At 42.2% G+C, this 20118-nt stretch overlaps 2 protein-coding genes across 16 annotated transcripts in view; one reads left to right on the forward strand and one right to left on the reverse strand.

Moving 5' to 3' along the window:
- TMEM218 (transmembrane protein 218) overlaps window positions 1-20118 on the reverse strand; it is a 364259-nt gene that overhangs the window by 275779 nt on the left and 68362 nt on the right. The gene's annotated exons all lie outside the window — the stretch shown is intronic.
- Window positions 1-20118, forward strand: part of PKNOX2 (PBX/knotted 1 homeobox 2) — a 358017-nt gene that overhangs the window by 266560 nt on the left and 71339 nt on the right. For all 15 annotated transcript variants that reach the window (XM_077306320.1, XM_077306319.1, XM_077306322.1 and 12 more), the window contains one exon: window positions 19645-19816. In XM_077306320.1, coding sequence (XP_077162435.1) covers window positions 19645-19816 — 172 coding nt within the window. The remainder of the gene's footprint in view (window positions 1-19644; window positions 19817-20118) is intronic.

Here is a 20118-nt window from a genome sequence, read left to right on the forward strand (position 1 = left end):
CACATTTCCCGCTGTTGCCAGGGCTGTTCCACAACAGCAGACATGCCAACCTGGAACAAGGACAGGGAATAGATTTGGGGGTGGAGCCTGGGGAGGGCAGAGTTTTTTTGGGGGGGAAGCATATGGAACCAACTCTGTCCATCTATTATGCCTTCCTATACTCATCAGAGGAAAGGTTTGGTGACTAAAATCTGCTGAGGGTCCCCAGCCCTGAAGAAATAAAATTGGTCTCAACCAGGGCCCAACCTCAGCCTTTTGGAATGCTTTGCCTGGTGACATCAGAACCCTGAGGGAACTAAGGTGGTTCCTCGGGGCTTGCAAAACAGCTGTTCCAGCAGACCTATACTTGAGTGCTAGTGCCCGTGCATATACCAGGAAGGATGGTAGAGAGCTAGAAAAAATAAGTGAGTGGGGAGGTTAACTGCAGTGGGGCCCGCTGGAAGCCCTAGTGGACTAGGTCTCATGAAACCTTGGGGCTTCTTGACAACCCTGGAAGGGTTTCCCAAATGGGTGGCAGTTAATTTTTAAAATGTGTTAAACATTTATTGGGTGCAACTAACCATATAAGCTCATGTTGACCCCCCAAAAAATGGCCAATGATGGGCCTGGAGAGAAATGGGGAGGGGCTCTGGGTGGGCGTGTACACAGCTCTGTTTCCCAACCACATTCTGCACAATCACACCACTTCTTGAAGTCTGAGGAGTGTTTCAGGGGTTTCTCAACTGTAAGAAGGCTGAGAAAGGCTGCCGTAGGCCTTGGCATCTGCCCCACCTCATATTGCTTTTCTATCAGAGCACTGTAAGACGTATCAGGAACTCTGTTTTGTGTGCTCTTCAACAGCCAGTGTCTGATGCAGCGACTGAGCAGGTAAACCTTCCTAACAGGATTGTACTATATCAGTATTAAAACCACCATTAAAATGAGGTTTAAAGGTGTCCGGATTTTGAATGGTTGCAATTTTTGACTTCCTATTATTTAGGACCATATATTAGCAGATCTGCGCTTTGTGTATCCAAGAAAGGAGTTTAAGAAAAGGAAAGAATTTGTGCAGGATAGAAGTGGGAAACAGGAGCCAGGAAAGATTGTTTGAATGGAAACCTTGTATATCATACTGAGTGCCTAGAGGGAGAGGGGTTTTTTTTAATTAAAATTTCTTGCCTCTGGATAGCATGACAGTTCAAAACCACATAGGAGATTTTTCATTTCATGTCAATAAATTTAACAAGGCCCCATTCAATTCAAATTAATGCTTAAGCTGTAGCTTTTATGCTCTCCTCTTGGAAAGTACAGATAAAAGAAAAATATATGTGGTACTTAATTTGCTCTCCCACACCTGCACGAGGGTGCGCCAAAGCCCATTGGAAAAACTGTAAGCCAGAGCTTTTCTCTGTTAAAAGGTAGTTTCAGGAGAAGAGCAGGGAAAGGTATAAGAGAGCTGGCCAGGCTTCGTGACGCTTCTAAAAATTCCCCTCCTGAATTAGGAATGCTCTCTTGTTCCCTTTTCTTAAAAAGAAAAAAAAAAAAACCCTAGATTTTATATTACAAATCCCGGTGTGTTGCAGTTTGACATAGCTTTCAGTTTCTGAACCTTGACATATGTACACATGTGTGAACTAATTAACATACTACAATACAGCAGGTTGTATGGATAGCATGGAAGCACATACGTGCAACAATAAAACAATATACAAAAAGAAGCTGCAATCATAGGAAGGACTGTATTGAGATGGGGAGAGCATCATGTTTAATCAGTGAGCTCATGTGCATCAGCACTGGGGTGAAAGATACAAACAAAATGGGGAAATTATATCAAGGTGTGCATTATCCAATTCTGGAGTTAATTTTAGAAATTATCCTAGTTAAAGCGGAGTTCAGGAAGAGTGGGTTTCAGGTCAGAGTGAAATAATTGGGGGAATTGTAAAAGAATGGGAGGAATAAACTCAATCCTAAAGTGTACTGTTAATTTTAAAAATGTAGCTTCCCCACATCTGAACCATGTGAATTAAATCTGTGATTCTCGGTGACAGTGTAAAACTCTCCTAAATAAATAAAAAAGCAAACAAGAGCTTTGCATTTGTTAGCTGGCTACACAACAGCTAAACAACCTCTTTGACTAATATTACTGATTTCAAAAATATTTTAATAAGTGGAAGAATCAGGTATGCAATAATGGGAGTTTTTTTTTTAAATCATGTGTAAACTTCTAAAGGTACCTCACAAATCACAAATATCATTATTATTTTATCCACTTCACAGATCACAAATATCATCGTTATTTTATCCATCTAAAAATAGCTTAAAACGAATGAAACTTTAGTCAAGAAATGTTTGTGCTTAACTGGTTTTCATTCTGTTTCCGGACCTAGTTCAAAATGATCAGTTTGATCTTTAAAACCTTAAAGTTCAATGGCTCAGGCTATCTTAAAGATGGCTGTTTGAACCTACCCAGATTCCTAGGCCTCTCAGGGTCCTCTTCCAGGTCTGCAAACCATCCAAGGCACAGTGAGTTGACAATGGGATAGCATTTTCCCATTGCATTTCCCCATTTTTCCTTATCCATTTAGCCTCAAATCAGCCAAACCGTTGACAATTAGCAATGGGATCCTAAGCAGAGGTGCACTTGTCTAAATGAAGGAGACGGGCTTGGAAGGATTGCACTGTGAGCTTGTCTTTTGAGGTTTCACTTCCTGATGGGGTGAGGGGGGTGATTGGGCCAAAAAATATTGCTTTAACATGGTATGTATTATTATTAAGGGGAAAAGAGAATACTTAACCCCCAAAAATTAGAATTGGGAAACAAAAAGGGTTTGCATGTAATACATGCAATTGGCTCCACACGATATCCGATTATTTATTGAGCAGGACACTGCAAGGAAGGTGCATAAGGGTCACCACCTTGGTACAACTGTATCTTACTCAGACCTACAATGATAGATATAGAGGCCTGATCATTTCCAACCTAGCCCAGTGTCACAGTGCATCTTACTACAGTTTCTCCTATGTCCTTCTAATTATTTGAGAATATGTTATATATGACTAGAACCTATATATTTTACAACTGTATTTTTTTTAATGTATACCTGACCCCTGAAAAAGTGGTTTTGGTCTAGGGCATTTGGTCCATGTTTGTAATTTTCAGAATAGATATTATATTGAGGCCTTATAGTGTTTTTAACTTTCATTGTAAATAAATATAGATACTTTCATACATTTAATATTTTTCATTTTTCTGTGTAAGGCGTTTATAATATCAGGTCGCACTTTGATACCTCTTTAACCTTTTTTGGTTTCTTGATATGTATTATTGCTAACCCATGTTGTGGCTGTTTTTACCTGGAAAAGTGGCATAAACAACTTTTTGAGTAAACTAAAAAGGTGAATAAATACAACATATCTTTATTAAGTTATAGCACTCTTAATGCTTTTGTAATAACAAGGTTGATAATTTTATACCTTTATTCAGGATGGTTTAACTTGTTTTTTTTTTCTTTATTATTATTATTGTATTGTGGCTAGGATTCCCCCACTCCCCCCCCCCCATTTCCACTGTCTAGTATTCAAACCCAGCAATGGCAGAAGCAAAACTCACCACCTTACGCCCGTCTCCTGTTTTGTTCGTGCCACTTACCAAATTGGCCTTTGATCCTCTTCCATCTTCTTCCACTTTTCCCATCTGAAATACATTAGTTGCTATGGAAATGGTTATGGGAGGCCCCATAGATTCCCCAAAAGCAAAGTAAAAGCAGGTTATTAACTGGTGTCTTAGTTTGGAAAGTGCTTGGGATTACTTAAGGCCATTACAGGTGTTTGTGTGCTGTTTCTGTAGGCTGGAGAGGGGCATGCACTCTATGGGCACATCTGCACGCAACATCATTGGTTCATTGGTACACAGCAGCCAGGAGAAAATTATGGCAACTTAGGAAAACTTGCTTTCTGTCTACCATCCTCTCATCGTAATATACTTCCTGATTCTCATCGAGCGGCTCTGCCTCGTTTGCCTTTGCTTATATAGCTTGACAACCACCACTGGAAATAGGACAGGAAGTGCCCTGCCTTTGCATTGTTGCCAAAGAGGAAGGGTTATTGCCAAAGAGAAAGCAAATGCCGATTTTTAAGACAGATACTTTGCTTATAATGGTAATAACATCTCACTTGGTATGTTGTACTGATTATCTTGTTTGAGAGGTTTATACCCGATGAGCTCAAAACGAGTTCTCAGATCAGACAATTCTGTACTAGGGTAAACACCCAAATAATATTGAAAACAATTTTAAAAAATGAATAGAACAACCACAGATTTAAAATCATGTAAGAAGTCTCAGAGCCATTAAAGTCAATGGGAAAATTTCCCTTTCTGTTTATTCTGTGGTTGGGGGGTTGGTGGGGGGGAGGTTTGAGGAAGAGGCACCAAATTTCTAGCCTTTCCTCAAAAAAACTCTCGAATCTCACAAAGATTGGATTGGTCTAATTCTATCAGCACCCAAAGAGGGAGCCCCCATGCAGCTTCCATTGTTTCCAATGGCGAGGGGAGGAAAGATTCTCTGTTCTTGTTTTTTTACCCATTCATTCATTCATTCATTCATTCATTCATTCATTCATTCATTCATTCATATTTATATACCGCCCTCCCTGAAGGCTTAGGGCGGTTTACATAGAACTGAAAACTATACATGGAACCATACATATAACAACTATAACATTAATATTGTTAACTGATAATAACAGGATAACAGTATAACATTAAACAATAATAATACAAACAGGTCCAGGCATCTTGGTGGATTTCTAGGGTGGGAGGGGGGTCAGGGGACCTGCAGATGTTGTTGGTTGTGCCTGGCCTCAGCCAAATGCCTGGTGGAAGAGCTCCCTTTTGTAGGCCCTGCGGAACTGTTCTAGTTCCATCAGGGCCCTGATCTCCTCTCATTCCACCAGGTGTGGACCAGGACAGAAAAGGGTCTGGCCCTGGTCGAGGCCAGGTGGACTTCTTTAAGGCCAGGGACCATTAGCTGGTTGGTAGTGGTGGAGCGTAGACCTCTTTTGGGGGGGATGGGCAGGGAGGTGGTCCCTCAGGTACACTGGGCCCTGACTGCGTATGGCCTTGACGGTAATTACCAGAACCTTTAGCCTGATATTAGAATCAAGAGAGGTTAGATAGGGGCACCTTTTTGGGTGCCTGTAGAATTGGACACCCTGGTCCAATCTTTTTGAAACTTGGAGGTTCTTTTGAGGAGAGGCTCTTGCAGCTATGCTGCAAATTTGGTGCCTTTATTCTCAAATTCGCACCACCGCCCCAGACCACAGAATAGATGGAAAAGGAAAAATCTGGTCAATTTAAACTTTAAACTGCCTAATCCCCACATGGCCAAATTGCACCTGAATCGCAGATGTGTTCTAATCAGCATTGATTTGGATACTTTTTGGACTGTCCGAACCAAATTGCACATGCCCACAGTAAATTTAAGAACCTGGCTGCGAATAAATACAATTTTGTCTCGAGCCTCTTAAGCCTTAATGGACAGCAGTATTTTCTTGTTTGTTCCGGCTGTTCTGGAACTGATGCCGTTTGCATGAATAACTCAAATGCAGCCTCTGCTATGTTTAGTGAAATTCCTTGTCCCACCAAAAGCTTTCTTCTGCTAGAGTGCAGACCATACTTTTCAAAGGCATCCACAGAAATGTACTCTCTGATAGATTTATGGTTAGAGCTGAAATATATAAAACACTCAGTTGCATTGGGATCCTTTTCTTTTTTATTTTACTTTAATATCTAGTAAAAGCAGCTTTTTTCTTGGAGACAATAGAATAAAATGTTTCCATTGGGAGCCTTTGGCTCGAAGCTGTTAGTTGCTAAAGAATCCTATGGCAGCTTGATTTCTTGTGTTGTAAACACACCTAAAAAGGTGGAAATATTTGTTGGATGAGAGGCTTTCAGCAAATGCATCTCTTTCCTTTATTCCAGGGGCTCATGGGAATTGTAGTCCATGACCATCCGGAGAGCCACAGTTTGACTACCCCTGCTTTAGTCCTTCCCTTCTCTTCCAGGCAGGGATCCTGTTCTTCATTATGTTCTCACATCAGTCAATAAGGAGTGAACTTGTAAGTCTGTGACATGATTCCATAGTATACAAGAAGACTGTAGAGGCTTGGAGGAAACTGAAAATGTTCAAGGAAAACAAAGTGCCATGATTTAGTATTTTGAGAAAGTCCTTGGGGTCAGAATCTGAAGAATTTGGGATCAAACTGCAGGTGATGCAGCTCCACAAGCAAAACTCCCGATCTTTTGCTAAGATCGCCATGTTCTTGCTGGGAGTGGGACACCTCCCACTCCTCATGAGCCCCTCCCACTGTCACTTGGCAGGGCAATGGGAGAAAAATTGGGAGGGTACAAGTACTTTTTCTTGTACTACTGACTTTTCCAGTGAGGCTTGTCTTCTCCTGTTTGGTGAATCCTAGAGCCTCCTTCCTGCCATTACAACATCGCATTCAGTTTTTGTCAAAAGTGATGTTGCACATCACACATTGTGTGTGTGTTAAATTAACCTGTGTAAGTTAATGTCCTCCAAAAATCTTATTGTTGCCAGCCTTGCTCAGGTCTTGCAAACTGAAGGCCATGGCTTCCATTATTGAGTCTTCATGTTTTGGTAAATCCTAGAGCAGGGGGTAGTCAAACTAGCCAGCATTCGCTGGCAGGGGCTCATGGGAATAGTAGTCCATGAACATCTGGAGTACCACAGGTTGACTACCCCTGCTTAAACATAGTTGTATCAGTGCAGATCAGGTTTTCCTAACATTTCCAGCCCACAAAATTGCAGAGCCCCTGCCGTAGAGCATCAATGTCATCAATTTCTGCCCAAAGTGATGTTTTGCATCAGCATGACGGTAGCATGCCAGTTCCCACCCCATCGAATCATTGGCTCTGGCCTAGCATCCATACCCTGGAAATCTTCCGTCAGTCAAAGAAGACAAGGCTGAGCTGGTTGAAGGACCAGTGGTCGGGCTTAGTGTAGGATTTCAGCTCGGAGGGGAGGGGAGCAGATGTTCGTCATGAGGCAAAATGGAAAGAGAAGCCTGGCTGCCTCTTCCGCTTCCCCGGGGATTTCAGAAGTATTGCTCAGATACACAGATTGCAGTATGTCAACCCTAATCCTTTTACTTCATAGAATAAAAATTTAATCATCAAAAGTATGACTCTTGTGGTTTTCCTACATCAGGGGAAGTTCAGACAGGGTCTCCTAAGGGAGGTTGCCCTTGACAACGTTTCAAATCCTTGTTGTAAAGCGGCTCTCTGGATCTTGCACAGACACACTTTACTTTGGAAGGGCTGCAAAGTGATGCCAGGAGCAATGACTTGGGAATAAAGAAACAGACCTCTGTCACTTGAACCAATTAGCCAAAGACAAAAGGATGAAGCCAGCACTCCATATCCGGGGATTCCCAAAACACACGCAAACACAAAACACTTGCATCCCGAGACGCGATATCCAGCCACCACGATTGGGTTCGGGGAGAAGATGATTGCACAAAGCTCAGATTCCTGTGCAACAGTTTAGGCTACGTTATTATAAATGTCCCTGTCGGCTTTGAAAACAATGAGTCACTGAGTGTCTAATGCAATTTTAATGTATTGTAAATGCAGATATTAGATGCTAACTCTGGGATTTCTTGATCACTCTTGATGACAGAGTTGGGGGGGGGGAGGGTTGCGTTATGCTCTTCCCCTCCCCAGCTAATATGGAAAACAAAGCAAGGTAAATTAAGAGGCCTGTGAAAGATGTTACTGCTGGGATAATTGTCTGGCCCAAACAGGAGCCATCAAATCAAGAGCCGGAGGGGAAATGCTGCTCTATCCAGGTGGGGTGGATCAAATCAAGGCCACGGGATTTCACATGCTTAATGTTCCCCATGCTGCTATGAGTGCTTAGTGTCAATACATCATTGTCAGCCATAAGCATTCCATAATGCAAACAGCATCTCAGAGCAAGAAATGCCTTGAACATCCAAGCCCTTTTTTTCCTCCCCCCTAAGCAAGGCTTAAGGAAACTATAAAATTGATTTAAATTGTCTTGGGTTAAAAATCCATGTCATTTGAATTGCAAACTGTTGGAAAGACTGGAGGGTATTAGAAAATGGCAATGTATCCAGGTGAGAAAAGGTAGCAGGAGAGTGAAACTGAGAAAATAAATATGGACGGTGGTACCATCTTGCATTAACTAAGCCTTTGGTAACTACAGAGAAAATTGCCTTTGAAACTCGGAGGGGGGGGGCAACGACTTAGAAAACAAAAGTCGAAAGCCCCCTGCTCACACCCTGCATAGGATGTAATCATCTGGCTCTTCTGGATCTTATGGACTTTATTTAAAGTTGATGATATCCTGATGGGAAAAGGAAGTGTCGTTGCAGGGTGGAGATTATTAATATAAAGATGCAACAGTCTGACAAATCCACATAGGGAAATTTAACTTGTTTATTTATTTATTTAGATTTCTATACTGCCCATTTCTTTGCAGCTCTGGGCGGTATAGAAATTCTTGTGGCACCATTTCTTGTGCACTTAAAATAGTGTTCTAAAACCAGATTTCTTAACTTGGGAGGAAAAAAAACTTGGGAAGCCAGGCATTCTTTTAAGAATTGTGCCAGTGAGACGTGGAAGCTATCGTGCGCATTAGAGAAGTGTGTGATAACAATCCCTATGGCAGCGGGGAGAGAGAGAAGGAAGTAGAAAAGCAGCTTCAAAATTATGCCAGAGTTTTGCTTGTGCTAACTATTTAGAACCCAAGCTATGATTTGAGTTTCTAGATGTACAAGCAAGCTATATCTTGGAGCTCCAAAGGCAGAGTAACAGAAGTAACCATAGTTTGTCAATTCAGACCTTAAATTGTACTGTAGTTAGTTTAAACCATGGTTTGCAAAGCAATTTCTCACTGTGTTTACAAGTTCTGAGTCGTGTGGTGATTATAAACCATGCTTGGCCAATTTTGAAGGACATTACTTCATAGCACTTTAAACACAATTTGGAGTAATGTTGGAACAGAGCCAGAGGCCAGTGCCGGGAACTTGTGGCTTCCAGGCTGTCTGTTGACCAAGTATCTTCAGATAATATCTCCGTGTACTGAGGAGCACTTATGAATCTGTTTCATTTTTCTCTCTTGCATAGGGTGACTTTTTGCACAACATGTGCAATTGAGGAATAAAACTCAGTTTTTGAAACAGTGAAGTGGATACAAAAACTGGTCTCACTGACAGATTTAGGAAAGTTCAGTTTATAAGAAGAATCTGACAGAATAAGACCAAAGGTCAGTCTGTCTGATCCAGCATTCTGTTTCCCATAATGGCCAGCCAGATGCTTGTGGGAAGCCCACAACCTCTTTTGCGTTTTCTTGGCAAATGATTCATTGCCCCTGATTCCATGGAGGTTCTAGCGCAGGGGTAGTCAAACTGCGGCCCTCCAGATGTCCATGGACTACAATTCCCATGAGCCCCTGCCGGCATTCGCCGGCAAGGGCTCATGGGAATTGTAGTCCATGGACATCTGGAGGGCCGCAGTTTGACTACCCCTGTTCTAGCAGCTATGGGCTTAGGGCTGCCACTCTCCAGGTGGGGTGCAAAAGGAGACTGGGTACCTCATTTGTATCTTTGAATCTCCAGGTGGTGGCTAGAGATCTCCTTGGATTACACCTGATCTCCAAGTGACAGAGATCAGTCCACCTGGACAAAAATGACCACTCTGATATTATGCCCCGTTGAAGTCCCTGTTTTCCCCAAACGCCACCCTCCTCAGACTCCATCCCCAAAATCTCAAAGCATGTCACAGCCCAGAGTTTGATCTTCTAACATGCCTAATTCCTTCCTAGAGCAATTTATGCTGGTAGCAATAACAGTGTCCTCTAGCAGAGAGAATTCCATAAATTAAAGATGTATTGAGTAAAAGAAGTAATTTTTTTTTGTGTCGAATCCACTGCCTCATTGAACGTCTAATGTTAGAGGAGAGAGGGGAAAAAGGATTCTGTCCCCATGCAAGAACTGCTAGTGGTGTAGTAAACTGAAGAGAAAGGTTTTGTTTTTCCTGCCTTCAATCCTGTTTTCATTTGCGGGCAATGCTTAACTGGCAAGTTAATGCAAATCACACAGTGCAAGGAGGAAATATATTTCGGTGTCATCCGTGATAAAGTACCAACCTAGACCTGCCTCATAGATCTGGGAGAGAGAGGAGAGAGGCAGAGTTGTCCTGCTGAAGCGACTGGTCAGTGAAAGGCAAGTTCTGGCTTTTGAACTAGATTTCAAAGTTAATGCCCTGCTAAATTATTTTTTCTGTGTGTTAGCGCCGGCTGTAAAAACGCTGAACATCAGTGAAGTCCCCGCAGTAGGCAGAGGCTTCCAAGGTCACTCATGGGGGAATGCAGGCAGTGCCCGGCAGTTGGATTGCTGCACAGTTGGTTGGGTCCGTAATTGAGGTCTGGTTTCCCTGGCCAAGGTCACTCCGAAGAAAATGGTTGAGTGGCCGTGAAGTTACTGCTTGGGTTTATAGTGTGTCGGGAGTTTTATCACCCATAAAAAGAACTTTACAAAATCATTTCTTCCCCCTTGCACTGCCCCCACAAAATATGTTTCCAGAGACTTGCAATTCAGCCGTCAGGTGGCTTTCCATTTCCTCATGCATAACCCTTCTCCCTTTATATCTTTTTCCTTCATTCTAGAAACTGGGAAACCTGTCAATGGGGAGGGGAGTGGGAGGAGGCAAAACAAGGGCAGGAAAAGCAGCGATCATTTGTTTTTTTAACCTTTGTAAAGCTGACTGGGAGCCAAGCTAGACTTGATACAGCAAGATCAATCAACTGATCTCCTAGGCGTTTTTATTGGTAAATAGCAGTGGAGCATCCCCACATTTCAGTCAGGGTCGCATGGTTGCAGATTTGTTCTGGAGGAAAGGAAACATGCAGGTGACATATTTTCACCAAAGGAGAGGAAATGACATGGGGGAAAGATCCGTTTCCTAATTTGAACTGACCCTACCATGCACCTCCGTCAGTAAGGGCCAAGCCACGGTTGGTGGATCAAGTCAGGCTTACAATACCATTTTATCTCTACCCATTGATTTCCACAAGGGTGGAGTTCCAGTCCTACAAAGCAAGGCAATAAACAACATGTAGCTAGTCAGCAATAGTACACAAATAACCTTTGAATGCCTTGATTGAGAAGACAGAGTTTGTAATGTCAGGAGAATGACCTTGGGGTACAAATCTTTTGTCCGTTCCCCCACCCCCTCCTCTTTCTGTAAAAGGACAACAAGTGAATGGAGAAGTCCCCTGGAGAAATAAAAACGTTGTTTTTAATCGTTTATGTCAACCTGTCGCAATATTTTTTTTTCCTGAGGAGAAAGATCCTTTGTCTCCTTCGGGTTTGTATGACACCTCCTTACTGAAAAACAGGGGAGGGGGGACGTTGGTATTTGAGACCCCGAGTTCCCCTCCCTCCATTTCCCTCCCGCTCTCCTGGCTGTTCCCCTCCCGGCTGACTTGCAGGCAGAAGAACAGTGCTGAATGTGCTAAATTAGGCCATTAGAGGAATTCATTTCTCTTTATTAGCCTGTGTCAAATCCTTTTTATTAGTGGCTGAAAACGACCTCTCTTCTGCAGTAAAATGTCAGGCCAGTTCAGCCCTTTTATTTGTTCTGCGCTGACGAGGATCAAACTTTCCCTGAATTAGTGCAGAGAGATTTATTTCCTCCAAATTTGAATGGCTTGGGGGGGGGGGGAGAGCAGTTGGCAGTAGTGGGAATGAACCCTGCTCAGCTTTAACATGGGGGGGGGGGATGGACAGTGTTACCCAGTTAAAGTCTTTTCCAGATGATTTTTATTTGAGATGGTGTTTATCTAAAGTCTAGATTTTGGCCCTTGTATAAAAGTCAACAAACATTGGGGGGAACTTGTGGAAGGAGACAAGAAAGAAAATCAGCGGAGGCGTGGACTCCAGCACTGGAAAAGGGGTATCTCTAGGATGTGCTCACTTTCAATGCCTTTGTTTTGGTTGTTTTTTCAAACCATGCCTTTCCATCAAAGGACCTCAGGGCGGTATGTTTTCTTTGGTTCTCATTCTGTTATCTCCTTAACCATCCCCAAAATATGTTTTAATACATAGTGGCAGTCACATACTCACTGTGACCCATTGGCTCCCAACAAGAGAGTTAAACTGTTGTGGGAGTGCGGCTATAAAAATGAAATACGGATCAAGAAATTCCTAGTGTGAACGTAGCCTCTGCCAGGAACTCTCTGGCTGCCATTAGACAAGCCATGTTCTCTTTCAGCCCCCACTCACCCCACCCCCCAATCTGTAATACAATGGATGATAACACTGGCATGAACCGTCATAAGCATTACAGATTCAATGTGTGAACCACAGTGAACGCTTGAAAGCACTATACTAGTGCTAAAATTATTGTTATTTTATTAAGTGTGTGCTTCAAACTACCCTGGCGAAATTTAAGCATCCATTATTATTTTATCTGTATTGTCCCCATTTTTTTTTCAAATTTGAACAGGGTCTCACCAAGACAGCTATGGAGCCCATGATGAGATGTACTTTAATAATATGAACATATTTGAGCGTATGCATCGACCTGCCACCAGATAACCTCCCAACATCTGGACAGGTTTTAGCCTAAGCTTTTCTCCCCACTGTGCAAGCAACCAATGTAGCCCCCACCCTGCCAGTCCATGCATGTGCATTTAAGAAGATAAATGTAATTTGTTCCTAACTAGAGAACAAAAAAAAGGGAAGGAAGAAACAGGAAAGAGAGAGGGAAAGAGACAGATGACAAAGAAAAAATAGGAATGAAGAAAGGCGAACTGACATAGGAATGAAACAGAGAAGAACAGCTTAGCTCCTATGTAAATCCCATAGGCCCAATTGCACAAAATGTAGATTCACACCCATATTTTTCCCCAGTGGTAAGATGTATATTAGAATTAACTTCTCACCTGAGGAGAAAGGCTTCTGCATCAGAAAGCAGGATTCCAACTTCAAATACTAACAACTGCATTGTTAATTTAGTGTTTATGAAGAAACATGAAAAAAGGCATGAAATTACTCTTCAGCATTCAGTGGTTGGGAAGGATTTAGAATCTTGCATAGTTTGAGAGAGTAGCTATGGTAGTCTGCTGCAGAACATCTAGAGAGGAGTCCAATAGCACCATAAAGATCAGGGTATGAACTTTCGAGACTCAAAGTTCCTGAAAATCATGTTGGACTATAAGGCGCCACTAGACTCAAAGATGAACTGCATGAGACAGTTTACACTGAAATATGAATTGTAATATTTCCGAGTCCACAGACTAATTGAATGAAGAATGGCTTAAAGCACCTTTGATATTGCTTTAATATTGCAGAAGTCTATTGAAGTCAATGCATTTAGAAAGATATAACTGCTCAGGATTGCACTGTCAATTGTCTTGTACAGCAGTCACTAACCCTTGCTGTTAAAAAAAAAAAACTAGGATTGTGATCTTAGGACTCGTCCACAAATTGCCAATTCTTTTCTACTTTATGAAGGAATTGTCTCTAAATTATAAGGGAATGGCTGTGAATAAACTTTATCACTACACAAATGCCCTGAGACAACAATCTAAGTTGATGTGTAGAATTCTGATACATGCAGGGAGTTCTCCAGCTCAGAATTGGCTTTACTCATGCACGTGCCTTTGATATGGGTATTGGCTCTCTCTGTTGGGTATTGCCTCTCTCTGTAGGAATGAATGGAAGATCCCCTATGTACGTGCATGATAAGTCCCTGCAGATATTTGTATTATGATGCATTCCAGAAGGGGCAAGTGTTTTTAGAAAGTGGGTGGGGCCAGATAGGGCATTTGTCCGACAAGGCTTCTGATAGGCCATTGGTGATTTGATTGGCAGCAGTGCCACCACAGCTCAAGGATCTTCACTGTGTGATTGAAGATAAGCTATGGCAGGCATTTTGTGGCTGTGTCCATCATACTGTGTCAGAACTCCAAAGTTATCTGCGGGCTCACAAGGTTGGGGATCCCTATTGCAGATAAGCTCTACAACTGGCAGTCCTGTTGGCTTGCTTAACATTGGTAATCCTCTTCAAATAACAAATGTATTGATTGATTGCTTTGCAGAGGGATGGGATCATGTCCACCAGTCCCAGCTACATGAATGCAGGCAGCTGTTTTTTACTGTGTCAGACCATTAGCCTGCTCCAGTCAGTATAGTCTACTCTGACCGGTTTTCCAAGGTCTCATCTTGAGAACTTTCATATCACCTACTGCATGATCCTTGTAACTGGAAATGCTGAAGATTGAACCTGGCATCTCCTACATGCAAAATAACTCTTCTGCTGATGAACCACAGCCCCACCATCCATACTTCTTGAATGGAGTCTACTTACAGGCTCTTCCCAGATGGTTGGGGATTGTAGTTTTCATTATATGCTAACAGGCATTATGTATGTACAGTTTGGACAAGCAAGTAAATATAGACAGCCACAGGAAATGGTTACAGCATCAATGTAGCTGATAAAACCAGCCCAAAAATTCAAAGGTTCATATAAAAGTTGTCTTTTTTTATTCCAGTTGTATATATAATTCTGCACTAATATGCGACAAGGTTCCAGTATTGAATACATGTTTCACCTCCGCTATGTCATAACATATTTCATCTGAAAAGATATGAAATATGAAAAATACAGAAAATACAAACAGAGCCATCACAATATCTAGGAGAACAACTCCCCATGCATTTTAATACATTCCAGACACTTACCAGCACAGACAAAATATATAGCTCCCAAGTAGTGTAGTAGCCTGCATTGCATGGATCCAGTTTGTTGCATTGCGTTCAGTTTGGACAATAGTTCTGTTCAAAAGACATGATTGCTTTGCTTGGGGGAGTGGTGCTTAGGCAATACTATCCTGATTTTCTAATACACATTCAGTCATCACCCTTTGTTTGTTTGAAAAGGGCTAGAAACTGAAATGGAGGGTGTTACACCAGCATTCCTATAATGCCTTGCTGAAGAACCTTCATGGTCAAAAATAAGACTGAATGATTGGGGGGGGGATGTCATTGGATTTTTGCTGGACTCCATACCTGTCTATCATCCTGCACTTTCACAATTGCTTAAATCTACTTTCTGAGTGCAGCAGTCGTTCCTCAGAACTACCTTGACCCCCCAGGTAAACGTAAGGTATTAATATTAAAATTAATATATAAACATGGACATAATGATCCACTTATTTTTGCTTTTAAGAATAATAGCTAGCAAATAATTACATGCAGCATTCAGAAGATGGCAATGGGCGTCCTGATTGGCATTTCCATGTACTTTTTGAGTACTGGGGCCACAACCTTGTCAAAAGAGCTTGCTTGCCAAAGATTTTGCCAGGGGTTTACAAACTGCTGCTCTCTTTCTTTCTCTCTTCCCACTGTGTGCACTTTAATTCTCTCCATAACATTGAAAAGGAATTTGTGCTGTGTGCAAAGGTTGGGGGGGGTGCATTGCTGAACTCCTACCACCTGGTATTACTGCTTGGATTATTAGTTCCTAGTAATTTAGTGCCCTTGCGCAGGGTCGATTTGTGCCTTTCATTTCTAATTGATCTAGTGGCTGTCTAAATGGCAGCAGGCATCTGTTGAGAGTGGGAAGGTTCATAAGGCGAAATAATTCATAACACCGTCTGGAATTTGCCTTTCATATCCCTCAGCTAAGCCTCGGCAGGGCTGCCTAAATTACGACCGCTGAGGCTTTTTTTTTTTTTTTTTTTTTTGTATTCCGCTCATGGCTTGAAGAATCTTGCATTAAACTGGGATCAGTCTAGATTAGACTGTAATATGCTGCAGTATTAGTAGCTGCAAATGAAGACTTATACCAGAGTTTAACCCCTTCACCTGCCTTTCTCTTTGTCTTGGTCTTGGAAGGCTTGGCTAATCCGTTGGTTCCTGTGATTTGTTGATGTGTATAATATATCTTTCAGCTCACTGGACTCCTGGGACATCTTTAGCGCTAAGCATTCAAGACACAACAGACTTTAAAGAAATTAAAACGCACTCGATTTGATTAAATAAAGAGTAAATTTCAGCCCAGAGTGAAATAGGGGTCTGTTTTTTTTCCTATTCTCCACATATGTAAACTGGAGAAAGCAGATATATCTGATATCATTTTAGATCTGAGCTGCCGATTCTAAGCAAGCTGGTTGCCAAAAGCAAGCTGGCTGCACAGAGGTGTGGAGGAGTTAATTTAGTGCCAATGCATCTCTTGCCTTTTCTTTGATATGGTAATAGGTAGCAGATGAGTAGTCAAAATAAGTTTACTACCTTTAGTTGACTAGCATCTTCCTTCCTTTCACTTTTTAACCTTCCTTTTTAGATGCCAGTTTTTGCATCCAGGCTCAACTGGTTTTGGAACTAGGCTTAAATTCTGGACCCACAGCAATGCAACTAGCTGAACTTACATTTTGCTAACTTCCAAAAGAAGCACTTGTCCATGTGCTAGCAATGCTAGCCTCCAGGTGGGACCTAGGGATCCCTCGAATTACAGCTTATCTCCAAACTACAGAATTCAGTTCTCCCAGAGAAAATGGGTGCTTTTGGAGGGTGGAGTTTGTAGCATTATACCCACTGAGATCCCTGTCCTCCAAAGGCCCTATTCCCAAATCTCCAAGAGTTTCCCACCCTGGAACTGGAACCCCTGCCCCCCCCCCATCACCCACCAGTAGCCAGGTGGCATGTGGATAACCGTACTATAAACAATACTAACTTTATCAGGAGAAAACGCAGCATGGCAGTCTAAAATTGGCCAGAAAAGAATGGGGCCTGCCTCTTAAAAGCTCACAGAGGAGAATGGTGGTATGATGCAAAGGAAAGGGTGGCTGGGGGTGGAATGGGGTGGGGAGTCAGACAGTGTATTATACGAGAGACTTGCAATGTAGTTTAATTATGAATTATGCATTTCTTGGGCTTAACCCCAGAAAATGGAAAGGAGACGAAAAAGGAGAGGCTGCTCTCTCTGGGAAAACATGTATTAATGTATGACCCCAAATGCACAAACCACTCTTCTGGGTATTTTCTTTTGCTGTTGAATGATGCAACCCTTTTTAGTTCCTTGCTCAGTCCTGTCTGCCAGACACGATCCAAATAATGAGTATTCCTGATTCGATTTCCTTTGAGATCCTTTGAGATTGTTGAGTAGGTGACAGCCACAGAACTTCACTCGATTAATAATATGTGATGGGGGTGCTTTTGTGCAACTATTTCTCACTTCGAACCTAAGGACAATGGACACCTGACTAATGATTGATACCTGAAGGAACTGTTCCTGTGACCATGATGTCACTTCCCAAATCTGTAGGCAGGACTTAGAATCATAGAGTTGGAAGGGACCTCCAGAGTCATCTATTCCAACCCACTGCACAATGCAGGAAACTCTCAACTACTTCTTCTTAAAGCAAAGCTTCCTCTGTGTTGTCCTTCCCCATTATCTGTGACTCCAGTGCGTCCAAGCCTAGTTTATATATGACTCTGGGAAGGCAAAAGAACTCACCCACGTGTTGTTACATACACCCAGCATCTTGTTTAGCCATACATGTTTATTTTATTTATTTAGATTTTTATATCGCCCTTCCATACGGCTCTGGGAGGTTCACATATAACATCATGGGGTAATTACATAGAACATTGCAACAAATATAATGAATATAGCAATCATAACATGTCAACCAGAACAATATTTAAATAGGAACAGGAACATTTAGAGCATTATCACAACACTGCCAAGGCTATGGATCTCTGACATGCCAGCAGAGCTAATGTAGCTTCTTTGCATGGACTGAAGCACAGTTTTAATGAGACTCTGGGCACATACAGAGTCACATGGATCCTTTGCCTCACCAGAATTGCTTTTAAAATCAGACCTAAGAACCTCCTTTTTGTAGTTGTAATCACTTGATTTTCCAACTATGATTAGCAGCAGACATGGCTAAGTTGTACATGTCAGCATGCTCCCAGAGATTGTTCTTTCCAGGTATTGCTGTCTGGGTGCCATAGGGCCCCTTAAATTTGGACACTGATGTGCTAAATTTGCCTCACTTCTCTTTCTCAAGCTAGTGTTTAATCCTTTGTGTGCTCATGCCATTAATTTATTGAAATTGTGCCTAGAATAAGGTAACCAGATTGTCCCACTTTTGGAGGGACATCTGGGGGTACCTGACAAATTGTACTCATGTTGAAATTAAAAATATACATATTACAATATTATTTTTGCGTTCTATGAAACTTTTTGTTGCTCCATATAGACCAAATTTTTAATCAAGAACACCCCCCCCCCGGTCAATGGTGTCCTGCTTTACCAATGTTAAAATCTGGTCACCTTAGCCTAGAAACATCTGATCACAGTTGTTTGCAGCAACATGTCACATGGTGTTGCCCTTAGTGAGATGTGATTGGTTGTGTAAACCTTTGGGAGACTGGTAGTCGCATGGGGACACAGCTGTAAGGCCAGTGGAGTCCAATGCACAGATATGGCCTAGGAGAGTCAGTTTCATTTCCTACATATGCTTCAACTGAGTTCAGTATTGAGCCAAATCGCGGTTTGTGTTTTCCTATGATTGATTAATCATGGTTTGAGTTTGCCTTGGAAACCAGAAATGTGGGAAGCACGTACTTCCGTTGGTGGGCATCTGGTATGCGTAATTGTAATATATAAAAGCTGTGGTTCTGCCACAAGAGGCTGTTCACTATGAAGGTAGGACTTAATTTACGAAGCTGAGTATACAGAAAACAAAAACAGTAAAAAGTATTCCATGTGTGGGGTCAATACATTTAAATGCTTCCCTTTGTGCCCAAAAGGCCAGGATGGAATTGTCTTCCTAATTATATTATGCCTAGTCTACACATGCAGAAAAATGTAGTGGTAACATTGTGGGGTGGTAGAACAGACTGTACAGTTTCAGATGATATCAATGCTTCCCCATACAAAAGGACACTGATTTAAAAAAAAAAAAAAACTTTGCTTCTCAGAGAGAGAGAGAGAAGCAGGTTTTCAGTCCGGTTGAATCTCTGTGGTGCCAATATTCTGCAAGCAGATAATTGTTTACATAGGGATTATTCACAAATGTGATCTTCTCCCCTTGGTAAATTGCAGCAGTTGAAGAAATTCTACCACCTCAAAAATTCTGATGCCCAATCCCTGCTTCTTTTTGCAGCATAACAGGTGTCAGTCAGTTAAGAGGCAAGCTTCCGTTACACACAAATGTTTGCAAAGATGTCCTACAGAAATTTCAAAAAGCAGTTTGGGGGAGACTGCAGTTTTTACTAAAGGGGGGAATCTTAAGCTCCCACTGCCATTTCCCTCCTCCGTACTAAATAGATTTTGGACTGATCCAGCAGCATAGTGCTTGTGCTTTCATGTGATTTTTCATGGGTAGTTGTTGAGATAATATTGGAACCCCCAAACTGGTCTGAATGAAACATTCCGGAAGCCCAGGATAACACTGAGAAGGACACAGCAGCCTTGTGTAGCTGAATTGAGGGCACGCTACATTGCTGCTTTGCGCACCGAGGAAATAGGGCTGGCTAGCCCCCTGCGGTGACTTCTTGTCTTCCCAGAAATGATGTTGCATTTTCCTGTGTCTTCAGGCATCCTCTATTCCCCCTCCTGACGCTGCTCTTTGAGAAGTGTGAGCAGGCGACGCAGGGCTCCGAGTGCATCACTTCGGCCAGCTTCGATGTAGACATTGAGAATTTCGTACACCAGCAGGAACAGGAGCACAAACCATTCTTCAGTGATGACCCTGAGCTGGACAACCTGGTAAATCTTCTTGCTTGAATCTGTCACAGTCCTCTTAATATACTGTTTGGAGCTCAAAGGACTCCCGCCCAGCTCATGAGCTGCAGGCCTCTTACATTCAACCGCAGGGAAATACAGTTTCCATTGGTGGAATAAGTTAGGTCAATTAAGCAAATCTGCATGTATCTGTTTTATTTGGCTTTGGAGTCATCTGCTTGCAAGAGCCAGGCGTCATTCGTGCTGGAAATTTTTTTACAGCTGTCTTCTCAGGAGGTTGTGATGATCTGTTATATTAGAGCAATTTGGGAGGATGAATTCGTTTG

Source organism: Paroedura picta, chromosome 12, assembly GCF_049243985.1.
Source record: "Paroedura picta isolate Pp20150507F chromosome 12, Ppicta_v3.0, whole genome shotgun sequence".
NCBI lineage: Eukaryota > Metazoa > Chordata > Lepidosauria > Squamata > Gekkonidae > Paroedura > Paroedura picta.